At 49.8% G+C, this 25,239-nt stretch overlaps 1 protein-coding gene across 5 annotated transcripts in view; it reads left to right on the top strand.

Moving 5' to 3' along the window:
* The window catches only part of AMPD3 (adenosine monophosphate deaminase 3), a 56,477-nt gene extending 33,847 nt beyond the window's left edge, over positions 1-22,630 (top strand). For all 5 annotated transcript variants that reach the window (XM_011969928.1, XM_011969930.1, XM_011969927.1 and 2 more), the window contains 11 exons: positions 655-874; positions 3,084-3,213; positions 9,156-9,350; positions 10,706-10,837; positions 11,479-11,642; positions 12,724-12,850; positions 15,997-16,160; positions 17,380-17,500; positions 18,633-18,806; positions 20,477-20,587; positions 21,953-22,630. In XM_011969928.1, coding sequence (XP_011825318.1) covers positions 655-874; positions 3,084-3,213; positions 9,156-9,350; positions 10,706-10,837; positions 11,479-11,642; positions 12,724-12,850; positions 15,997-16,160; positions 17,380-17,500; positions 18,633-18,806; positions 20,477-20,587; positions 21,953-22,129 — 1,715 coding nt within the window. In that variant the 3' untranslated portion in view covers positions 22,130-22,630. The remainder of the gene's footprint in view (positions 1-654; positions 875-3,083; positions 3,214-9,155; positions 9,351-10,705; positions 10,838-11,478; positions 11,643-12,723; positions 12,851-15,996; positions 16,161-17,379; positions 17,501-18,632; positions 18,807-20,476; positions 20,588-21,952) is intronic.
* The last annotated feature ends 2,609 nt before the right edge of the window (positions 22,631-25,239 follow it).

Here is a 25,239-nt window from a genome sequence, read left to right as displayed (position 1 = left end):
GAGACAGGCTCAGAGAGGTAAAGGAGTTTGCTGAAAGTCTCACAGCAGGGAAATTGCATAGAGGAGTTTTCTGCCTCCTGTTGGCTAATTCTAACCTTAACCTATAGTGGTGGGGAGCAGATGGCTTTATCATTGACATTCCCCGCTCTGAGGGAGACACGTTCCCTATCCTTTGCTCCTTTGGGGAGGGAGTAGCTTCTTTAGCCCCTCAGCTGGCCTGGGCCCAGGACAATTATTTCCACTGGGTAGTCCAGGTGCAATCTGTTCTCTTCCTGGGAGAAGACACTGCTGCCCTTCTTAATATTCCTGGGATCTCTGAAGTGCTGAGGAAAATGAAGCCCATTTCAGTTAACTTTTAAAAAATTGTTGAAGTGCTAGCCATGTGCCAGGGACTGTTCTAGACACGTAGCAGTAAACAGCACAAATTAGTCTCTGCCTGCATGGAGTTTCTATTGGAGTGGAGAAGACGTCACATCTGAGATAAAGAAGTGACATGGTTTGACATGGTGGTAAGTGCTGGGAAGGAAGCAGGGAAGAGCGTATCAGATGCGGGGCCGGTGTGGGGTTGGATTTTGGGCGGGAAGACCAGGGCAGGCCTCCGTGTCTTTTGAGCCCATGGGGGGCACTTTGCCATTCCTCAATCCTGTTTTGCAGACTTCCACCCTCCTCCACTGCCCCAGGAAGACCCCTACTGCCTGGATGATGCACCGCCCAACCTGGATTACTTGGTCCACATGCAGGGGGGCATTCTCTTTGTGTATGATAACAAGAAGATGCTGGAGCGCCAGGAGCCGCACAGTCTGCCCTACCCCGACCTGGAGACGTACACAGTGGACATGAGCCACATCCTGGCTCTCATCACCGATGGCCCCACGTAAGCCAGCTTCTCTGCGGCTGCCTTTCTTTGCACAGGTGCTGTTCTGTAGGAAGGAGATAAGAAAGGCCTTACCCCTCTGCCCTGGGGTCCTCTGTACTTAAAGCATCCCAGAAAGAGTGCGGTTTCTCCTTTCCTCAGTGCTTTGTGGGTTTCTGCAACAGTTTTCCTTCATAGGCTGGCATAGCCTTAGACGTGGTACTCCCTGTCCCCGCCTCCTTTTCTTTTTGAGACAGCATCTTGCTCTGTTGCCCAGGCTGGGGTGCAGTGGTATGATCTTGGCTCACTGCAGCCTCTGCCTCGCGGGTTGAAGTGATTCTCTTGCCTCAGCCTCCCGAGTAGCTGGGACTACAGGCATGTGCCACCATGGCTAATTTTTATTATTTTTAGTAGAGACAGGAGTTTCGCCATGTTGCCTAGGCTGGTCTCAAACTCCAAAGCTCAGGTAATATACCCAACTCAGCCTCCCAAAGTGCTGGGATTACGGGTGTAAGCCACCATGCCCGGCCTCCTTGTCCCCTCTGCATGCATAATGTGGAGCCTCTGCTTGCTGGTGGCCACCCGGGCGCCTCTGAATGGCTGTCATTCCTCTCCCCAGGCAGGACAGCAGCCTTGTAGAGAGTTACCAGCCCAGAGCATAACTGTATTTGGTGAGGAGTGATGAAAACATTGCTTCAGGCCTTGGATTTTCTGGGTTTCTGGAGAGGAGCATGCAGCGAGCCTGGGGAACTTTGCTCATGGGCATGATGCCCCATGATGCTTGTGGGCTTGGCTCCAGCTAACCTGGTGGGCAGCCATCTTTCTGAATTTGGCCCCCTCACTTCTTGGTGGGCACTTAGGCTGATCAGTAATGCCCGGACCCTGTGAGCCTCAGAGTGGCTGTGCTGGGAGTGGGAGTCTGGGTGAGGGGAGGTGCTGGTCACTCCTGAGGACCTTCTCTCTGGTTTTCTGGGAATCCTGTGATGCCAGTCTCCAAAGTGGCATAGTGAGCCCAAGGTTGATGGGCAGCATGACTCTTAGTCCTCCCTGATCTGAGGGCAGAACTAAGGCATGGGAAGGGCAGGGGCGATTCCTCAGAGGCTGTCCTCAGCCAGGTGTGCAGGCAGTGGCTGTCCCATCTGGGAGGTTGTGAGGATCCTGCCTGGGGAGAGAGACTGAGTGAGGCGGCGTTTAAACTCCCTTCCGACTCTGAGGCTGTCCTGTGCTCCGTCCACTCTGGGGCTTGTCTGGGCAGATGGATGACTGTGCTGTTGCAGCGCTGACAGATGCTCTTATGGAAGTCTAGGTGATTAGATGCCAAGGAAGCTGCTGTTTGTTCTGGTGGCACAAGGAAGCAGGGTAGCATGAATTGTGGTCAAAGGTTCTGTGTGGCTGTGGATGCAGGTGTGTGGCTAGGCACCTGGGCTGGATGTGGGCTGGTGGTTGGCCACAGCAGTGAGCATCCCCTTCCCCAGTGGCCTTTACTGGCTGATAAATCATAAAAACCCCTTCTCTGAGTTGGTGGGAATCTGGGGGCATCAGTCCTTACAGAGATTTCTGTCTTGGTAACAAATATCCCTACAGTCCCAACCTGCCCATGATGCAAAACATCCTCCTCTTGTCGTGAAGCCTCAGAGTTGAGAGGTCCTTGGGCCATGGCCATTAGGTCGGGGGGCTGGTTCCTCTGCAACCCAAGGTGGGCAGGTCATGCCTTGGAGTTTGACTGTCTTATCAGTCCTCCGGGCAACAAATTCCTTCTTCAAGGAATGACAAGTGGCTGAGGATAGAAAAGAGGAAGGAAAGGAGGGGATGAAGGAGGGAGGCCTCCACTGAGTGTCCACTGTGCTTGGAGCCAGGCCCTTTCCCAGGCGTAAACCAGTTTAACCCTTACTTCAGCCTTGGGTGTTACCACCTGATATTTACTTATGGGAAATGGAGGCTTGCGGTTAATTCCCTAAACACATAAACTAGAAGTCAAAACACCTGTATGAGGTCCCAGAGCTGGCCTGCTATTGCCCCATCTCCTGACTCTCCACTGACTTTATAGAGTCTGTGGTGTGACTCAACAGTTCAGCAGGGTCTGCAGAAAGCCGGAACCTCCTCATTCTACCCTGCTCCATCCTGACCCTTCCAGCCAGGGTTGGCCCCTGCAGATGCTGGGGGCCTCCAAACTGGAGAGCTCGATGTGACTTCTGCTCAACTATGGTCTCTCCCCATCTCCAACTTGCAGGAAAACCTATTGTCACCGACGACTGAACTTTCTGGAATCCAAGTTCAGCCTTCATGAGATGTTAAACGAAATGTCTGAGTTCAAAGAGTTGAAGAGTAACCCCCACCGGGACTTCTATAACGTGAGAAAGGTGCGTTAGGGGCCAGTGTTCACAGCTACCCCTCCCGGTCCCCCTCCCAGCCCATGGGATGCCCTGAGCCAGTCTGAGGTTTGTCCCCTGTGAGAACGTCAGGGCTCCTGGCTAAGGGCCGCCTTTGTGGCCAGAGGGGTATGAAGCATACATGCAGAAGGAAGATGGGTGAGCTATGTTTGTGTCAGGCTGGGTCTCAGACAGCACTTGAATCACTCTAGGTGGAAACCTTTGTCCTCATTGTATATCTGTTGGGATGTGCCCTCTTCCTTGGAAAATGGGGCACAGCCTATTAATTGGTCATAAAAGTTGAGCACAGCCTACTTTTAAGGTGGGGGATGTATGAGAGTCATCAAGGAAAGACACAGCTGTAAAGATCTCTTTGGTCCCCTCCTTGTGTCCACGTGTTCTCATTGTTCAGCTCCCTTATGAGTGAGAACATGCGGTGTTTGGTTTCTCTGTTCCTGTGTTAGTTTGCTGAGGATGATGGCTTCCAGCTGGGCTTAATACCTAGGTGATGGGTTGATAGGTGCAACAAACTACCATGGCACACATTTACCTATGTAACAAACTGGCATGTTCTGCACATGTATCCTGGAACTTAAAGTAAAATAAATAAGTTAATAAAATAAAATTTAAATTCCCTGAAATCTCTCTGGAGTTGGGAGTTTGTGGTTTTGCATCCTTCAGGATCATGTGGATTTAAAGAAGAGTCTCCGATATGCTCAGATCTCTGCCTCTCTTCTCCCACCGAGGTTATGGCAGCCTTGCCTGGGGCTCCTGGCAGTCTTCGCCTGCAGGGGCTGCAGCTGCGGTAGGAGTGAAGGTTAAATGATCGTGGCCCCAGCCTTGCTATTCTCTTCTGCTGAAGCGCTGTGCAGTGAGGCATAGGGTCAGTGCTAGGCAAGGGGCGTTTGATGGTGAGCAAGAGTCACTTCCTGTCAACCAGGTGGTTTGAGGGAGAGGCCAGAACTGAGCTGGCTTAGAGTGAGTAGGAGCTTGCCAGGCAGAGGGTGTGGTAGGGGAATGGAAGTGGTGGCATTCCAGGTAGAGGCACGTGATGTGCAAATGTCAGGAGGGAGGGATGATATGAGAGAGTCAAAACAGTGCGTTGACATAACTGCAAGCAGTGCAGTGTGGCTGGAGCACAGTCATCGGGAGCAGGGAGCAGTGGGTTGTGGGGAGAGTAAGGCTGCAGATATGTGGGGAGGTCCTGGATCATGCGGGGGCTACGGGTTTCCCACAGAAGGCAGGGAGGTGGGCTGGGGTGTGTGGTGAGCTGGGAGAGAAGCTCCTTGGGGAAGAGTGGGGATCAGGCTTTGCTTGGAGGAGGGATGGCCAAAGCTGAATGGAGTCACAGTGGGGTTGTCATCTCCACAGGAGCTCTGTCCCAGCTGGGACCTCCTGGGGACTTCTTCTTTTTGGGGTCAGCTTTGATAAGGGAAGGTAGGCCAGGGGAGGATGTGGCTCCTCTGGGAAAGCCCAGCTCTAGGCTCCCTGACCTCCTGACTGGGAGCACTCAGCAATGCAGATGGAAGACCATATCTGGAGGCCCTAAGCCGACTTCTGTTACACGTCAGGGGGTCCAACACAGACTCCCACTTGGATGGGGTCAAGAGCTTTAAGAAGTGTTTGGCTTCAGCTCATGTGCCCTGAGAGGCTTACGGAAGTGTCTTGGCGATTTCCAGGCAGAAGTGAAAGGTGTTTTAGACACCACTTACGTGGGCACCCTGGCATTTTTACCTTCAAGCACCATTTGTTCCTTCTCTGTGAGCCTTAGGTGTTCAGACACGTGGATGTCTCTATCACTATGTGAACGCCTCTCAGCCCTGCCCAAAGAACTTCACATGCCTAGCACATGCCCAGGCCCATGTCCAAAGAAACGCCTCTCCCAGCCCGTTGCAGTCCTGTCCCGCGCATACGTGAATGCCCTGGGCTTACCTGCTTCCTGCTGCCTGGGGCCAAGGTGTCCTTACTGACTGTGCTGGCACTGACACTGTTTGCTTCTAAGGTGGGGCCCCCGTGGGTGTTCCTGGGTCTACCAACTGCTCTCTGGTCACAACATGAGAATGAGTCCTGGTGTGGGGCTAGGGTAACAAATCAGAGCCTATCCCCAGGGTTCTCCTGCAGTCTTGGGGTTAATGTTTTCTCTGGACAGAGACGACCTTGATACCTACGACACAGTGGCCTGTTCTTTGGCATGCTGTCAGTCCATAAACATGGGTGCAGGGCTGCTATGAGCCAGGCCTGTGCCCGCCCCTGGGTGCTGCCTACTTGATAGCACTCTCTTTTTTTGGTTTTTTTGAGATGAAGTTTTGCTCTTGTCGCTGGAGTGCAGTGGTGCAATCTCGGCTCACTGCAACCTCCGCCTCCTGGGTTCAAGCGATTCTCCTGCCTCAGCCTCCCAAGTAGCTGCGATTATAGGTGCCTGGCACCACGCCTGGCTAATTTTTGTATTTTTAGTAGAAATGGGGTTTTGCCATATTGCCCAGGCTGGTCCCGAACTCCTAGCCTCAGGTGATCTGCCTGCCTTGGCCTCCCAAAGTGCTGAGATTACAGACATGAGCCACCACACTTGGCCTTGATAGCACTCTCATAGCCTCTACTATGGGGAGGAGAGCTGCTTTCTAAAATCCAGAATGGGCTGGATGGTGGCCTCCATCTGTCTAAAGTGCTGTTGGTGTCCCGGGGGCAGAACAGGGCTGTGGTCTGAGGCAGGAGCTGTGACGTGGCCATGGATCTGTGTGGGTGGTGTCTGTGGAGGGACCCGTCACATTGCAGCAGGTGAAGGGCTGAGATACCCCGAGGCCCAGCCAGCAGGACTGTGTGACCGAGACACTTGTTTTCTATGCAGAAGCAAGATAGAAGGGCTGAGTGTGTTTGCTGCTTGGGAATTGGGTAGAAATAGGTGAGGTCTACTGTGGTTTAAGTGTCATATTAAGAATAGCAAATAGGTTTTATCTTCTGTACTAAACCTGACCAATTAGGGGTAGTTACCAGAGGCCACTCCTAAAGCTTAGTGAAAAGAGTGCTGTCCTCGATTATCAATGCCTGCCATGGGTATGGAAATGGTCAGTGTTGGCTTAGGTCCCAGATTTGGAAACTCTGCTCTTTGTTTACATCTGAATCTTAGGTGAACATGGGGAATGCACTTAGATCCTCTGGTGAATTGAAAACACTGACCTCCAATGACCTTCAATTATTTTGTTCCTAAAATAATCACCCTTGAGATTCTGAAGTTTGGATGGGGTGCTTCCTGGATTGTCCAGTTGTTTTCCTCATTTATCTTGTGACTCACGGGGGTAAGGATAGGCTGACCCCCCTGTGGTGTGTCATTGGTAAGCTAGAGAACAGGATCAGAAAGCCCAGAATCCGCTGAGTCATGCTGAGTTCGTTGCACCAAGCTGTGTCCAGCTGAGCTGAGCCAGGCTGACCTTCTCTTGTGCATCCCACGTGAGCCCAGCCTCATCTCTGAGGAGCCTGGATTTTGGGGATGTTTTAGTTTTCTGCTTTGTTTTGTTTCCCCAATGTCCAGTGGTTTGTCTTTCTGGTAAGAATGGCAAGATTAATGGCAGGAAGGACCCTGATGAGTGAGGGCTGTGGCTAATGACATGGGCTGGCTGGCATAATGCTCACAGAGGTCCAGTGGATCAAATATCTGGTTTGGCATGACTTGGAGATGCTCAGCCAGCCATGGACAGCATTCCCTGCCCTGAGGTCAGCCGCCTCCTCACCCCAGCCCAGGCTGAGCGCCCAGTCGGCCGCAACAGTAGCTCCAGAGTGTGGTCTAATGGCTGTCAGCAGCCTGGCCTGTGAGGCTGCTGTCATCCTCCCCGGGAGCTCCCGTAGGTCCCCTGGGCTCAGGGAGGGGGAGCCAGTTTGCCCACAGTGACTTCAGGCCATCCCTCAGCTTAGCTGGGGCTTCATTTCTCAGGGCTTATGGCTGTCCTGTGAGTGAAGCACAGTGAAAAGGGCGAGTGGGGATGAGGGATGGGGAGATGGGTAGGATCCAGGTAATATTAGCAGAGCCCTCATCCTAAGATTAATGAAGAGGGTTCAGTAACAGAAACAAATTACATTTAAAAAATCCCTTCTAGCTTCTGTGTATGGCGAATGAATTGAACCAGAGCACAAGAAAAAGGAACAAGACCAGTTAGGAGGTCACTGTGAATTCAGGCCTGAGAACATGCAGGCTTGAACTCCCGTGGTGGCAGTGGGGTTGGAGAATATTGTATGGATTTGACATCCATTTGGAAGGCAGAATTGATGAGACTCACTGAGGGAAGGGAGTAGTAGGAAAGCCAAGGATGACTCCCAGTTTTTCAGCGTGACCAACTGGGTTCGGGACACTCCATTTCCTAGGATTCCAGAATCTGGGAGATAATCATCAGGCTTGGGCTGGGGTCAGAGATGAAGAGTCCACTTTTGGATATATTAAGTTTGAACTGCCTTTGGGTTATCCAGATAGAGATGTCAAGTAGGCAGTAGTATGTACAGTTCTGGAGCTTTTGGCTGGTGACATACATTTGGGAATTGGTATAAGTAAAATAATGAAATACACAGAAATGGAACAGATCACCTTTGGAGAGAGTTTATAGTGAGAGGACAAGAGAGCCCAGGACCAGGCATCAAGAAATTCCATTATTAAGAGGTCTGGTAGTGAGGATGAGCTGACTAAGGAGGCTGAAAAGGAGAGGACAGAGATGCAAGGGTTCAGTCTGGTATCACAGGACTTAGCACGATATAGAGGACATATTTCGAGATCTTGCTGGGCTCCTTCTGCAAAGGTGCCTTCTGCAAAAAACTGCCTTTCCCTGCAATGTGGGGAGAAGTCTAAGCTGACTGTTCATTTCTGCTTTTTAGGATTTGCTCTAAGATCTTTGGCCTTGGGCCCCTTGGCTTGAGTCCATATGTTGGCTTAGGGTCACTAGAGCGGCTTCCAGTAGAGTGGCTTCTTCTTGGGACTTGGATGCCCTGGAGTTTGGGTGAGGTGTGACTAGTCAAGGAAGGGTATGTTTCGGGGGTTGGCCTCTAGTGTCTGTTCTCATTCATTCCCACTTGGAGGTTTGCTTTGGGAATGCTCTGAGGGTTCTGAGAGGGATCAATGGGAAGAGTGGGATTTGATGGGCCCTCAGAGTTATCACTGAAACCTTGAGAACCTGTCACACCTCTTAATTTGTTCATTCATTCATCCATTGGTTCGACTTTGTACTAGGCTCTCGGGTAGGTGCTGAAGACTTAGAGGCATTAAACATGGCCTTTGTCCTTGAGGAGCTCCCAGTCTAGTGAAAGAGTAGACATCCAGACATTAGAGTGATCAGGAGGGTCTGCACAGCAATGGGATGCCTGTGCCAGGTTTTGAGGTTGGGCGAGCGAAAGAACATTCAGTTGTGCTTGGTGGAACAAGGTTGGCTCCCAAATGGAGGAGGTTGTGGGAAATTTCTAGGTGGATGAGATGGTGGAGAGAAAGTAGGGCATTCCAGACTGAAGAAACACATAGGCAAAGTGACACAGTGTGCTGTACCTCGGTGTCTTGTGTGCCCGTAAGTGGTTTGTCACAGCTGTAGCACAGAATGGAGCAGTGGCAAGGCGAGAATTAAGGCTTGAAATAAGCCTTGAATCCCAGGCCAAGGCACTTGGGCTGTATCGTGAGGCTGATGGGCCCACTGGTCGTTTGTTGACTGGGGAATGGCCTGATCCAATCTGCATTTTAAAAAGATTTCCTGGTGCTGTAAGGAGGTGGAATGGGCAGCAAGGCTGAAGGGGAGGGATGCTGGTTTCGAAGTCTGAGGAGAGATGCGGAGTGGGATCCAGGCATTGGTGGGGCCGCCCCGATGGCCCATGAGGTGCTGGGGTTCTGTGCACATTAAGGGTTGGATGTCTTAACTCTTGTTGCTAGGGGAGGTGGCCTGACTCAGGGCCTGGTGGGTGCTGTGTTCCAGGTGGACACGCACATCCATGCGGCTGCCTGCATGAACCAAAAGCATCTGCTGCGCTTCATCAAGCACACGTACCAGACGGAGCCTGACAGGACTGTGGCGGAGAAGCGGGGCCAGAAGATCACCCTGCGGCAGGTGTTTGACAGCCTGCACATGGACCCCTACGACCTCACTGTGGACTCGCTGGATGTCCACGCGGTGAGTGAGCTTCCGCTCCAGTGCCGCCAGCAGACAGCAGCCCTGGCTGGGGACTCAGCCCCCTGAAAAGCCACCGTGATTGTGCTTGCGGGGAGGCTCTATGGAAGCAACTCTTTCTCTTCTATCTGACTAAGAGATCGTGTGGCCTCAGAGAATAACAGGTCTGGGGCAGCCATAGAACAGGGAAAGAGGGTGTGTGGCTTGGGGCCCGACAGGTCTAAGCACTAATCCCACTCCTGCCACTTAGGAGTTTTGTGCCTTTAGGCAACTCACAGAAGCTTTTATTTCCTTGCCTATAAAATGGTGACAGCCATGTGCCTTATTCACTTTTAAAAAAATATTGAAACACTAAATGATAGTGTAACTGCTATGGAAAACAGTATGGTAGTTCCTAAGAAAGTTATGTATAGAATTACCTGTGCCTCAGCAATTCACTTCTAGGTATATACCCAAAAGAACTGAAAGCAGGAACTTGAACAGATACTCACATACCAATGTTCATAGCAGTATTATTCATAGCAGCCAACAGATAGAAACAGCCCGTGTTCATCAACAGATGAATGGGTAAACAAAATGTGGTATATCCATACCATGGAATATCGTTCAGCCATAAGAAGGAGTAAAGTACTGATACATGCAACAACCATCAATGAACTTTTCAAAAGATTACACTAAATCGAAGCCAGACTCAAAAGGACAAATATCATGTGATTCCACTGATATAAGGTACCTAGAATAGGCAAATTCATAGAAATAGAAAGGAGAATAGAAGTTACCAGGGGCAGGCGAGAGGAAGGCATGGGGAGTTAGTTGAGTGGGTATAGACTTTGGGATGATAAAAAAAGTTCTGGAAATGGTTAGTGGTGATGGTTGCACACCAGTGTCAATGTACTTAAAGCCACTGGAACTGTACAGTTAAAAATGGTCGAAATGGTAAATGTTGTGTTGTGCATGCTTTATTAGAACAAAAAAACCCTTTGTTAAACAGAACATTGAATGATATAATATGGAGAAAGTGCTTTACAAAATGTGAGCAGTAATGGGGAATGCTCTATTATTCAGTGGTCCAGCCTCTCTGCTCACTAAGCCAGCCGTGTCCCAAGCTGAGCTGTGGTGACTTGCAGATGGGGCCCCTGCTGTTCCTTCACAGGGGGCCTTGCCAAAGCATCCCAAGCTGACCGAGTAAGGATCCATGGTCCTGGTTCCCAGGAGTTTCTAAGGTTTCATGCAAGAATTGACATAGAAGATGTCTTTCGGTGTGGCCATACAGAAGGTCGTCTCGTAAAGGTCTAGAGAGGGGAATGTGCGTGGTGGCTGCAGAATGATGCGTCGATTGGTGTGGTCTCCTCCCGCAGGGCCGGCAGACATTCCACCGCTTTGACAAGTTCAACTCCAAATACAACCCTGTGGGGGCCAGTGAGCTGCGTGACCTGTATTTGAAAACTGAAAACTATCTGGGAGGAGAGTACTTTGCTCGGATGGTCAAGGTGAGTGAACCCTCAGTCTCTCTAAGGCCTCTCAGGTGCCTGCCAACATCTGCCTTCAGAGAGTGGGGGCCCTGTGTGCCCCTGGCTCCTTTCCCTCCCTTTGTTCACCATCAGCGCAGGGAAGGGTGAGGTGCCCAGGTGCCCAGTGCTGTGGCCTCCAGAGGGTGGGGGCCCTGTGTGCCCCTGGCTCCTTTCCCTCCCTCTGTCCACCATCAACTCAGGCAAGGGTGAGGTGCTCAGGTGCCCAGTGCTGTGGCCTGGCTGCCTGCTCCAGGCAGTGCTGCATGTGCCAACTGCAGGGAAGAGGAGGGAAGGGTATCCACCTTGGACGAGCTCACAGCACCTGGCCTGGCTTTCCTGTCTCTGCAGCATGAACCCGGCTGGGTGCAGATGAGCTCCGTGTGGAGATGCTTCTGCTGTGGCCTGGTTCTGCAGACCCAAGGCCTTCCTCCCCAGAGGGAGCTTCTGCTAAAGTGGAACAAGAGCTTACAGGAGCAGGGAGCCCTGGGGATTTAGATCAGTGCTTCCAGACTGGGAACAAGGTGGCTGGGGGAGCCACAGGACCCTGCTGGTGATGGAGAGTGAGGGTCTCCTATGTAGCTGGGATGCACTGGGGCTGACCCAAGCTCTTCTTATGCCAGGAGGTTGCCCGGGAGCTGGAGGAGAGCAAATACCAGTACTCAGAGCCACGGCTCTCCATCTACGGCCGCAGTCCTGAGGAGTGGCCCAACCTGGCCCGCTGGTTCATCCAGCACAAGGTCTACTCTCCCAACATGCGCTGGATCATCCAGGTGCCCCGGATCTAGTAAGTCAGGTGGCCCCGCTGTCTGCCCTGTGCCCTACGGAGGTGACAGTCTGTCCCTCGTGGGCTGCTGAATCTGCACTCCGGAGAGGTAGGGCCTGTTCTGGTGCCAGCTTAGGCTTGTCCTTTCCACGGATTTTTCCATGGAAGGAGTGATAAGCAAAGATGTCTGCATGATACTAGAACTCTTTTTTTTTTTTTTTTTGAAACAGAGTCTCACTCTGTCACCCAGGCTCTGAGTGTAGTGGTGTGATCTTGGCTCACTGCAACCTCCACCTCCCTGTTTCAAGCAATTCTTTGCCTCAGCCTCCCGGGTAGCAGGGATTACAGACACCCGCCACCGCGTCTGGCTAATTTTTGTATTTTTAGTAGAGATGGGGTTTCACCATCTTGGCCAGGCTGGTCTTGAACTCCTGATCTCGTGATCCACCTGCTTCAGCTTCCCAAAATGCTGGGATTACAGGTGTGAGCCACCGCGTCCGGCCGACACTAGAACTCTTGATCTTTGAAAAATATAGCAGTGCAAAAGCCTTGGGGGAACAACCATCCTCACCTTCTTCTCATTATGGGTTGAGGATGGATTGTCCTTTTGGTGAGACCCGGAGTATGGGGAGAGCTGGTGGTGGTCTACATTGCTGGCCCTCTCCCTGGATGTCACTCAGATGACTGCTGTCCTCTCCAGGTGGCTGGCCAGAGTGGAGCCCATGGCTCCAGGATGGACTGGGGTATGTGGTTTAGGGAAACAGAGCTGAGTAACAGAATGTTTGGGTCACTGGGAGTTTGAGGACTCATATCTCAGCCTGTTGGTCAGCCAGAATGCCAACATCCCACTCCCAGTGGCTTCTGGCTTGAGAAAGTGCTCTGATGGGCGTGGGTAGGTGTGGAGCTTGCAAACCAAGGCAGAGTATTGCAGACATTGCTGGGAGAGGAGGAGAGAGGAGGGATCTGTGTTCAGGCCACATCTGACTTGACTCTGGGTGTTTGATGGGGACACAGGGTGCCTGAGGAAGTGACTGGGGCTGCTCTCTGACAGGGCAGCGGGCTGTTGGATCCACCTGATAAGCGAGTCTTTGCTGTCCCCCAGCGATATATTTAGGTCGAAGAAGCTGCTGCCAAACTTTGGGAAGATGCTGGAGAACATCTTCCTGCCCCTTTTTGAGGCTACGATCAACCCCCAAGATCATCGAGAGCTTCACCTCTTCCTTAAATATGTAAGTGTGGGTGGTGCCCCAGGCAGGGCTCATAGTGGCAGGAATGGATTCGCTGTGAGCTGGGTCAGGTTTGCTCCCGCCCTTCACCGAGGTATCTCAGGTCCTGCCACCTGTGATCCAGGCATGGGGTCACCAGCCCCAAGAAGCTGGATTTCTAAAAAGTCCCCTTCCCCTCAGGGGCAACTCTGGGAGTCGTGGGTGGCGGGGTTGGGGGGTCTTGGGGCAGGCCTTTCCAGAGAGGAAGGCAACAGTGGACAAAGACTGGGAACTCGGTTCCTGCCAGGTGGGGCTGGAAAGGCTGGATCTAGCCCCCGACAGCACCAAGCAGCAGCCTCAGGTTTTTTTTTTTTTTTTTTTAGAAATGCAGACACTTTAATTCACCTGCTTTACCAGCAACAAAGGTCCTCACACCATGTGTGATTAAGTACAAACCGCCAAAACGTATTTCCTTTCCAGATTCAGTTAGTTGTAGGAGAAGGAGAGGAGCAGTCTGGGAGAGACTTAACCAGGGAGGGAGGGAGAGGGGGCGGGAGCCAGTCCCTCCCTCTGATGCCTGGCATCCAGGGGGTATCAGATGGTGATACAGGCCAGTGCCCGGTGATGGATGACTTTCTACAGGGAGAGGTGCAGGGGGGAGCCCGAGGGCTGGGGCATGTGTGTGATCATGTGTGTGATCACAGGGGAAGGATTGAGTCTGTGTGCCCAGAAAGTGATTGGACAAGCTGAGGGACATCATCGAATTTATGCTTTAGACAAACATATTCTGGCTGTTGTGTGGAGATGGCCCAGAAGAGAAGGTAGCTGGAGGTGGGGGCAAGGGTGAGAGTCAGGGGCCTGCCTGGGGACAGGAGGGGAGCTTGACCCAGTGGAAACAGCTCACACTCGTGTGTGCTGCCTGGCCTGGTCAGACGCCACGATGTGATCTCACCTAAGCCTCACAATTACCCCATTACTATCACCATTTTGTTGTTAACAATAAGCAGAATTATTATGTGCTTGGTGTGTGTTGGACATGGTGTTAAGTGCTCTCCCTGGATTATCTCATTTAATCCTCGCCAAAGCCCTGTGAAGCTGCTAGCTCCAATTGACACACAAGGAAATTAAAACAGATCATAAAGCTAAAAGTGGCAGAGCTGGAATGCGTGTCCAGGCAGGCTGACTCCAGCGATGTGCCCCGAACCTCTATTCTATGTTGCCTCCCAAGTGAGAACAGTGAGGTGCACAGCAGCTACCAGCTTGTGTCTCTGAGGTGTGGCAGTGCAGGGACTCTGTACAGAGTGTGGGGTTTGGTGAGAAGGGGTGGGTGTAGACCTGGCAGGACTTGGACAGAGAGTGAAGGAGGCATTGGGGGGAGTCTAGGATGCCTCCCAGGTGCCTGGCTTTGCAGGAGCATGGATGGCGCACTGTTCGAAGGTTGCTGCCAGCAGTGGAAGAAGAGCAGGTGTGGGGAGGAGGAGGAGCAGGAGGAGGAGACAACGTATTTTGCGCCCGAGGCTGTGGGAGATGCAGTGGTGAGGCCCTGCTTCAGCTGGATAGAGCTCAGAAGAGAGGCTAAAGTTATACCCATGTCAGGCCCCAGAAAGTTTGGGTGAAGTTTGGGGCTAGTAAGCATAGAGCAGAGCTCACGGTCCTCCCTGGCCCCCCAAACCCGTCTAGGGCGTGCTTAGGGTCATAGCAGGGACCCTGTCATTTCCTTTGACACACAGGGCTCTGTGACACGGAAGATTCTGGCCAAGACCCTCATGCTGCCTTGCTCCTCTGGGCCCTTGCTGCCCCCAGTAGGAACAGGAGAAGCCGGCAGACCTGGCTGGGGCCTGGGGCCTGGGCTGGGAGCCCCCCAGTTTGGGCCAGTTGTGGATTAAGGGGGACAGTCTCTTTCTCCCTTCTGCTATTCAGAGGCCCCTTTGCAAAGCACTGCCGTGGCCTGGTAGCAAGCCTTCCCTCTGCGCTGAGAGCCCGCACGCTCCATGAATGTGGTCTTGGTTGGGGATGACCTCTGGGATCAGCCAGAAGGCTCCAGTGACTCGGGAGGGGCCCCCAGGGGTCTCAGCTAAGCTAGAACTGCAGTGGAAGGGTGGGGGTTTCCTGAGGCTACTCAGACCCATCTCAGAGGGCAGCTCCCAGTGGGGATCGGAGAGCAGAGCTGCCTCCCAGGAGCCACGGCTTAGCCCAGCAAGGACCCTCTTGTCTGTCTGTGAGGCAGCTGGGTGGTTTCTCCTGGGTTCACCTGGACATGCGCTAGGGTATCCTCCAACTACAGCCCCAAGGAGTGCAGACCCAGAGACCAGAACCAATTTTTTTTTTTCAGATGGGGTCTTGCTCTGTCACCCAGTCTGGAATGCAGTGGTGCAATCTCGGCTCACTGCAACCTCCACCTCCTGGGTTCAAGCAATTCTTCTGCCTCAGCCTCCTAGTAGCTGGGATTACAGATGTGTGCCACCATGCCTGGCTAATTTTTGTGTTTTTTTTTAGTAGAGACTGGGTTTCACCATGTTGGGCGGGCTGGCCTTGAACTCCTGACCTCGTGATCTGCCTGCCTCAGCCTCCCAAAGTGCTGGGATTACAGGTGTGAGCCACCGTGCCTGGCCGAACCTGGTTCCTTGAGCGACTTTCTTCGTTGCCTTGGCCCTGGTTTGCTCAACTGTAAAATGGGGCTGGCAGCCAAGCCCTCCCTCCCCAGTTGCTCTGAGTATGAATTAACTGATGTGAGTGAAGTGCTTCGAGCAGGGCCTGATGCGTGATGTGTACTAGGACCCTTCCCCCTCACAGCTTGTCGCTGCTGCTGATGGCAGTGACTGCTGCTCCCTGCAGGCTGACCTCAGCACAGCAGAGGGGCAGGTGGTGGGCATGGCTGGCTCACCCTTCACCTGGCTTGGCAGTTTCCCCCACTGTCACCACCACCACACAGGGGCTTGGCACTCTCCTGTCTCACCTCCAGAGTACCTATGGATGCTCCGAAGGGGCAGAACTTGGTGTTGCACTCACTTTTCATCCCTGGGAGGAATGTGGCCTCAGCTAGGCTAAGGGGTCCCCAGCTGAGGTGTGAACCTGAGGGGCCCAGACCCCCAGGCCTCTGGCAGTTATGAGCCCCGGGAGGCTGAGCCGAGACGGAGTCCTTGGTGCTCAGGACCTCTCCTCCTGCCCAGGTGACGGGGTTCGACAGCGTGGATGATGAGTCCAAGCACAGCGACCACATGTTTTCTGACAAGAGCCCGAGCCCGGATGTCTGGACCAGCGAGCAGAACCCACCCTACAGCTACTACCTGTACTACATGTATGCCAACATCATGGTGCTCAACAACCTCCGCAGGTGCGTGACGCCTGCCCTCGCACACGCTTGGGTTCATGTGTTAGCATGTGCACACATGCACACACTCATGCATGTGATCCTTGTGTCCATGTGCACCTGAACCAACACGCGTGTCCATGTGCCCACATACCTCAAAACACACAGCACTTTCCAGCCTGCTATGTGAGGCGTGTCTCCACATGATCACACACATGCAAACATGCCCACCATAACACACATACCAGTACAGACATATGTCATGTACAGTATGCAATGCAGCCACAGTCCACACGTGTCTACACGTTTATATGTACACACACCAGTGCACACTCCATGTGTACCTGTACATCCCTGAGATAACAGAAGCATAGGACATGCTATCACACACATGCATGTTCACTTACTGCCACACTAACAATATCCACATGTGCATATTTTCGTTCAGCAAATCACTGGCATGCGATAGGCACTACCCTGGGCACTGGACAAATAACAGGGAAAAAACAGACTAAATCCATGCACGCCCTTACAGGCAGAGGTCTTACAGGCAGAGGCTCCCACCAATATGCACACAGACGAGGCACATGTGGCCAGGAGTTAGCTACCCAGGGCAGCAGGACACCAAGCTATTCCCTTCCCTACAAGTCTTGCATCCCACTTTCCCCTGCTGGGCCCTGGGGCCTCTCTAGCTCAGCCTAAACTGGTGTTAGTTGGTGGGTGTGGAGGTTTTGAATGGGGTCCTGACTGAAAGAAATGGCCTGGCAGGGTGGAGGCAGTCCTGGGCTGAGCTTTTGGAGATCGGGGCTCTGGTTCTGGCTTTGCCACTGACCTGTTCAGTGGCGTGGAACATAGACTTCACTCTCCGAGCCTTGGTTTGCTCATTTCCATAACACAGAGGTCAGACTCCATGGTTTCTCATGGCCTTCCCTGCCCTGCAGTTCTGCGAATGCGGGACACGAGGCCAGGAGAGGAAGACAGGAGAGTGGCTGGAGGGCACAGCAGGGTCCCTTTCTACCGCGAGGCCCACTCTCTGCCGGTAGAGGTGATGCTTCTTGGTTCTAAGGGGTTCTGGGGCCTGGGCCTCTGCATTTTAGGAGAGGTAGTTTCCAGGGTGCACTGGGTCAGCACAGCTGACCGTAGGTGGTCATTCCCCCTGGAGCTGACCCTGAGCTGAGGCTGCAGGCCCCAGGCAGAGCCAACTGGGGGGGGCCTTCCTGATTCGGGGCCCCTTCTCTTACAGGGAGCGCGGCCTGAGCACGTTCCTGTTCCGGCCGCACTGTGGGGAGGCCGGCTCCATCACCCACCTGGTGTCTGCCTTCCTTACTGCTGACAACATTTCCCATGGGCTGCTCCTTAAGAAGGTAAACAGGCCACTCTTGGGAGCCTGCCCTGAGTGACTGCCCTGCCTTGGGCTTCTGGGAGGCTCGGCCAGTGAGGCCAGAAGGCTGGGCCCTCTTCTGGGCTGGGATGTCTGTCCTTATCTTGGTTTTATTTTTAATTATGAAAGTAATGTAATCAAACTCATTGCAATTTCGATTTTCCAAATACTGGAGAAATGAAAAAAAGCCAGTCCTTATTGCTATTACTTTAATAGAACTAGCCATTATTAGCTTTTTAGTATATCTAATTTCCATCTTTTATCCACAGCATATTTTTAATGTGTTTATTATCATAATGAACACAGGATTTAGTTCCTGCCTTGTCCCTTATTGTTGTATGACAAGCATTTTTTGACGCTGCAACATAATGTCTATGCTTTTCCTTCCAAAGGCTGTTGTAGGATGAAGGGTCTGCCACTTTATCTGTAATTGACTCAACCAGTCCACACTAGTTGGACACAGAGTCCATCCACCTTTTCACTGGTGTACCCTTGAGCTCTGTGCATGCAGTCTTCTCCATATTTTGGATCACTTTCCACTGGCACGCTGTTTGATCAAAATGCTCCCTTTCCCTGATGCCGGTGAGGTGTAACCATGGGTCACGTGTTTGGGTAGGGTGGGTGCTACAGTAGAACGCCACTCTGTCCCGGGCAGGTCCGCCCTTCCCATCCCTCCAGGGATCATCTCCCGGGAGCTGGAGTGTTTATAGTCTCAGCCTGGCTGTTTGCAGTCAAAGCAACAAAACAACTAAAGTGGGGCATCTTCTAGACTAGGTCCCTGCCTAGAGGCAAGGAGCTGAAGGTATAGGCTGGAGTGGGCTGCCCTTCCTGCCCTGAGCCTTGCCTCCAGTTTGGAGCAAGAGTGAGCGCTTCCAAAAATAGGTAGAGGCACCAGGGAGGGCTGGCATGCAATGCAGGAACGAGATGAACAGTGGGGAAGAGGGAGAGTGGGTCTGAGTGTCCTTGCTTCCAGGAACTCGGCTTGAGGACTTGGGCAGACACCGTTCAGACCCCTGGTTTCCACTGGTGAATGCTTCTTCCCTCCCTTTCTCCCTTCCCTTTTCCCTTCTCCCCTCTCTGGCACTTGTCACATGAGTTTGATGGTTCTTTTGCAGAGTCCGGTATTGCAGTATCTCTACTACCTTGCTCAGATCCCCATTGCTATGTCTCCTCTTAGCAATAACAGTTTGTTCCTCGAATATTCCAAGAACCCTCTGAGGGAATTCCTGCACAAGGGACTGCACGTTTCTCTTTCCACCGATGACCCTATGCAGTTCCACTACACAAAGGTGAGGACTTTGGGGTGAGGACAGTAGTGCCTCAGTAGGCACCAGTCCTAGCCTGTCTTCCCATTTTAGGGACCCGAGCCCTTGGCTCAGTTCTGCTTTTGGGGTGGGGCTGGTGGCCCAGTGAAGGCAAAAAGGAAGCCACTGTTGGGGGAAAATTTTGCCTTCCAGGAGCCCTTTCTTTGGGGTTCTTGAACCCTCAAAGGCACAATTTAGTATCTTTGCCTTCCTCTATTTTTCCTTTCTTTGACATTTGTGAGCTCTGTGACCTTGGTAAAGTTATTAGACCTCTGGATCAAGTTTCTCTTCATCTGTAAAATGGAGATAAAATTGTCTCTATCCCTACCCTGTGAGGATTCATGAAGATAATGAATCGAAGGATTTAATATAGTGTTTGCATATATTCAAAATAGTTGCTACCTTTTAAGTCAATGCTATTATAATTTCTACACTTTGGGTCTCTGGGAAAAGAAAAGAGGAAGGTAAAAGTGGTGTCATGCATGGGTACCAGCCGCAAGTGCACCCAGCATGTTTTGATAGTGTTGACAAGACCAGCCATTGCTTAACAAAAACAGAAGCACCAGAGTCTTTTAGGACAGAGGTTCTCCAACCTCTTGGTCTCTAGACCCCTTTATACTCTTAAGAATTGAAGCTTTCAAATACCTGTTGTTTATGTGGGTTATATCTACTGATATTTACCATGTTAGAAATGAATAAGAAATTTAAAAATATTTATTATCTCATTTAAAAACCACATCAATAAACCAATGAAATGTTACATAATAACAATTTTTTTTTCCTGAAAAGTAAGTTTCCCCTGCCTTTGTGTTGCATTTTTAAGCCTCTTTAATGTCTTAATGGAAGTCAGCAGGACTCTCCTAGCCACTTTTGCATTCAATTTTTTTTTAATCAAAATATGTAAAAATAGAAATCTTGCCTCATGAAAATACATAATGGGAAAAGAGAAGACCTTTCAAAAAGTCTTAGGACCCTCAAGGATCCTTGACCTGTACTTCGAGAACCATTGCTGTAGGCTACAGCGGCAGTGGGGTGGGGAAGAGGTCACAGAGGGTTTGTGATGAATAGACACTTCACATCCCAGAAGGGAAGCAAAACCACAGCTCAAACCCAGATCCTTCTGGGATTACACCATTTTACTGCTTATCCTATGATCACTTCTCTCTTTTTTTTTTTTTGATGTTCTATCTCTGCTTTTAGTACTTTATCTATCTATCTATCTCTCTATCTATCTATCTATCTATCTATCTATCTATCTATCTATCTATCTATCTATCTATCTATGGCGAACTTAAGAAAATAGTGTGTTAGAAAGAAAAGCTAGAGGGCAAGTGCTAAAAGTGGTATGACTAGAGGCTTGTCACAGGACAGCAGAGACTGCCATCCCTGATGACTGGCACAGGGCTTCAACATGAGCTCTCAGTGCTGGTCAATGAACAAATGTGGAGGCGTGAGTTCAGATTTCTCTTTGACAACCCATGATTTCACAGAAGAAAAGATCTTAGGTGTTGAAGGTGTGATGTTTGATGATCCAGGTGTCATTCAGTGAGGAAAAGTTAAACCTGCAGTGTCTGATGTTGTTAGCTTTGGACGTGTGTGAACGATTGACATGGAAATCCTCCTGTCTAATCCACATGCTTTGTTGGGGGGTCTAGGAAGCACTTATGGAAGAATATGCCATTGCAGCTCAAGTGTGGAAGCTGAGCACCTGCGACCTGTGTGAGATTGCCAGGAACAGCGTGCTGCAGAGCGGCCTCTCGCATCAGGTATGGAGTGTGACGGTGCTGCCTGTGTCCCTCCTGGGAAGGCTGCCTGCCGTGTGCCAGGAGCCTTCCAGGCACTGGGGATCTGTGATGAACACAGCAGGCAGGGCCTCTGAGACACTCAGGCACAGGGAGAGAAAACGTGGCAGCCTCCTGCGTTTTCATAGTTGCTTCCTCACCCTTCTCAGACCTCTACGCCTCCTTGGAGAGGCCTTCCCTGATTGCCCATTCTAAAGTAGTCACACACTTGCTATTATTCTCTATCCCCTTAATCTGTTTTTCTCCATACCATTTATTCCTGCAGATATTTAGTTTTGTGTTTTTCTGTCTTTCCCTCTAGAATGTAAGCTCTGTGAGGGCAGAGGCTTGTTCAGAATTATATCCCTGAGCCCTAGATAGTCCCTGGCACATAGCAGGCATTCAATATTTCTTGAATAGACGAACAGTATCTAGACTGAATAAAAATCTAGACTATGGGACCTAGACATCGTCATTTTTAAAAAGCCCCGTAAGTAATTCTGATGTGGAGCTAGCACTGAGACCCATGTTCTGATGTATCTTAGGTCCCCCGACACCTCCCTGGGTGATGTCACTGGTTAGGGAGAGGTTGCATTAGGGCCTGTGCTTGTCAGATGATGATGCAGCAGAGTTAAAGGCTTAAGATTCTTTTCATGTGCAGTGTGGTGCCTTGGATTGGCCCTCCCCAGAAACATTGTCTGTCCTTGTCAGCTCTCAGGAGGGACTTTTTTTTTTTTGAGATGGAGTCTCGCTCTGTCGCCCGGGCTGGAGTGCAGTGGTGCGATCTCGGCTCAATGCAAGCTCCGCCTCCCGGGTTCACGCCATTCTTCGGCCTCAGCCTCCCGAGTAGCTGGGACTACAGGCACCTGCTACCATGCTCAGCTGATTTTTTGTATTTTTAGTAGAGATGGGGTTTCACCACGTTAGCCAGGATGGTCTTAATCTCCCGACCTCGTGATCTGCCTGCCTCAGCCTCCCAAAGTGTTGGGATTACAGGTGTGAGCCACCACGTCCAGCCAGGAGGGACTTCTTAATTAGACTTACCTCCTTCCCCTTGCCTTTCCCATCCCCAGCAGCTGCTGCAAACCTTATCTTTCCTCTCTGATCAAGGAAAGCACAGCCAGGAATGAAGGGTTGTCTGAGGATGACTGAGGTTGTCAGGGTGACATCCTTGAGGACACAGAGGCCAGGAGGAATTTTATGAGTTCTGTGGGGATAAGATGTCCTGACTAAAGATCTGCTTCAGGGGGACTAGTCTGATTTGCTGTGACTGATGTCAAAGCTGCCTACATGGCTATAGAAAGTGAATCAAAAGTACATCGTTTCATTTGTATTTCTCTTGGTTCACAGGAAAAGCAAAAGTTTCTGGGACAAAATTATTATAAAGAAGGACCTGAAGGAAATGATATTCGAAAGACAAATGTGGCTCAGATCCGGATGGCATTCCGATATGAGACCTTATGCAATGAGCTCAGCTTCCTGTCTGATGCTATGAAATCAGAAGAGATCACTGCCTTGACCAAATAGGTCCAGCATTTGACATGCATTTTAACTTTTTGGTTCAATTTCAAGTCTGCTGTGGCTAATAGTGGTCAAGATTCTAAACTAGGACTTTCCTCTGTTAAGAGGATGCCTCTGAAGAAATTTTAAACTGGTGATTTTGGTTGCACTGCTCACTTTAAGATTTAACATGCTCACTTGTATTTCTGAGTAACAAGATGGTGACTTCTCCTTGGGGATCTGGGAGCTGAGCACTTGTCTATACTTGTTCTCAATTTTCCAATTATTTCTCTTGAAACTGCCAATGCCTGAACTGTTGGGGCCAGGATTTTCCACGGTCAGATGCCAAGTAACATGAGGTCTGTGTGGTTTTCTGCCATACTTTTCTCCATTGGCCCGAGTAGGCTTATTGGTAGTTGTTCATTTCAGCCTCTGGATGGCTGGCTGCCTTAAACACAATCAGTTTCAAAGCTCCATTTCATAAAAGGGCTACTTTGAGGGAGTTAAGATGGAAGACTTCCTTCTTGATAATTTGTGTTTTTAGTGAATTTCTTAAACCGTTTTATCTAGCCCTCTTCCCCCATTTCTAGTTGGAAGCCAAATGTACTCATGAAAACAGCCACTCCTATTCTTTTTTTTTTTTGAGTTGAAGTCTCGCTCTGTTGCCCAGGCTGGAGTGCAGTGGCGTGGTCTTGGCTCACTGCAAGCTCCACCTCCCGGGTTCACGCCATTCTCCTGCCTCAGCCTCCCGAGTAGGTGGGACTACGGGCGCCCGCCACCACGCCTGGCTAATTTTTTGTATTTTTAGTAGAGATGGGGTTTCACCGTGTTAGCCAAGATGGTCTCGATCTCCTGACCTCATGATCTGCCCACCTCGGCCTCCCAAAGCAGCCACTCCTATTCTGAGTCTTGGTTTCTTCACCTAGAAAGTGAGGGTTTGGACTAGACAAGTGGCGTTCAGGGTGTTCTGTGAATCCCCTCATGAATACTTTAGGGTGGGGGACGGAAGGGAGTGAGTGATGCTCAGGGGCTGTCAAACTGACTCTGGTTCATCAGTTTCACACCGGGGCTGCTACATAATACTTTTGTCTGAATGAAGAACTTCAAAAAGCACAGGACTGGATGACCTCTGTTCCTTTCGGCTCTAATATGCTACAACTGTAGGCCAATTATCACTTTACCAGTTAAGAGTTAGGCCAGATAAGTGAAATTTTACTGAAGGTCACACAGCTATTAAGTAATAGGCCTACAACTGGATTTTCTTATTCCAAATCCTGTCTTTTCCCCACTATTCCATTAGACCCCACAAATGTTAGTTGTGTGTGTGTGCGTGTGTTTTTTTTAAATCACTGTAACCGGGTGCATTTTTTTAAGGCAAAATTTCTCCCTTACCTACTATGATGACTTCAGAAGATACAATGGTCCCAGGGGCCAGGTAGAAAGCATTTTAAAGACCAATCTGAATTAAGCTTTATCAATGTGCTCTTCATCTGTGTTACTAGTGCCTGGTATGTAGTAGGTGCTCAATAAATGCATATTGAATGACTAAGTGAATTTCTTTTGGCAACTTTTTAAGGACATGTGCTCTTAGTACTCAAGAGGCTGCTCAAGGACCTTCCTATCTATTTCTGTGGTCAAATTCAGACTACAGGAGGTTTTTTTGAATCATTATATTTAGAAGAACCCGATTTCTGCCTGTGAACTTATCTGACTTTAGACTGTCTCATCTTGTGACTTTACAATGCCTGGTCAATTCAGCATATGGAACTACAAATGCAGTCTTTTTATTAGGCAGATATATATGCTATCTTGCAGCTAATTATGAAATTGAGTGAAAATCCATTGTTATCTTAGGGATTAGTTGTGAAAAGCCCCTATTTGTATACATTTGCCCTAACATAGGAAGTATTGTATAGTTTCTCATTGTCATTTTATCTGTATCAAGTATCTTTTAATTGTTAAATAAAGTCTGCTAGGACTGTGGCTCAATAATTTAAAACTAAGGATAATCATATTTAAAGCAAATGTTAAAGTTTTTTTACTCTTAAGATTGGGCACCATGAAAAGCTATCAATAATAATAGCTAATTTATCTTTTACTAAGACTCAGACATGAATGACATTCACTAGGAAAACTCAAAATTTTCAAACTGAAGCTCACTAGACCCGGAAGATAAATCTTTTGTTATCTTCTCTAACTTCTACCCTGTTATAGTTCATGAGCAAACTACACACGTTCATTTCCGTTTCCCGGGATATTATTTTAGTCTGTCCAGCTAACACCATGTTGGATTTTACCTGTCCTGCAAGCTTTTCCGACATCTTTTCTATAGCACTTTGTGCTTTTATTACATTGTTATACTTAATTGGCCTTTTGGGGGACAAATCCCTGCTTTCCTTTGTGTTTGCAATTGGAATAAAAGGTAATTAATAGCATACTGGCTCAGTTTCGAAAGGAACAGTTTTTGAGGCAGTTTTCCCTTCCTTATCCTTAAGGGCTCAAGTTCCCTTTATGTGTTACTTCAAATTGTACCGTTGAAATGATCGCCATCATTGCTCTTTGCCTCATGGAAACAAATCACAGTCCCTGGGTTGATATTTCTCATGGCCTCTTGGATTAAAAAAGAGCTGAAAGCACATTTCTCCTGCTTTCTCTTTACTTCTGAGTGTTGGTGAAACAATATTCTTCATTTCCTGGGTTTGAGACATGACTGAAGGTGATATACCCAAATACTCTCTGCCTAAACTATGACCGTTATAAAGAACAAGTGTAACTAATTCCAATAAAAGGAATACTAACCAGATAAACCTAGTTCCTTGGAAATTTTTGCAATTAGTAAGGTAGAAGATGACAGAGCTGCAAGAGTGTCAAAACCTATCTCTGCAAAGGCTTTTATATATTTTGACAGTAAAATGTGCATTTCTCCACAGTATGATGATACAGTCAATTTAACTACCAACTGCCACTCATTCTTATGTCTTTGCACTTTTCAGCACTGAGATTCTATGATGTTTCTCTAATTACATTCTTATATTTTGTAAACAATTTTACATGGTAAACAAACTACAATAGGGTTGAGCATTTTATTTTTACTGTCTGTTGGGGTAGGGGTCCACAACCCCTGGGCTGTGGACAGT

The sequence above is a fragment of the Mandrillus leucophaeus genome, unplaced genomic scaffold, assembly GCF_000951045.1.
Source record: "Mandrillus leucophaeus isolate KB7577 unplaced genomic scaffold, Mleu.le_1.0 Scaffold920, whole genome shotgun sequence".
In the NCBI taxonomy this organism is placed as follows: Eukaryota; Metazoa; Chordata; class Mammalia; order Primates; family Cercopithecidae; genus Mandrillus; species Mandrillus leucophaeus.
The sequence above is the reverse complement of the archived record's forward strand: the minus strand, read 5'-3'. Positions and strand labels throughout refer to the sequence as shown.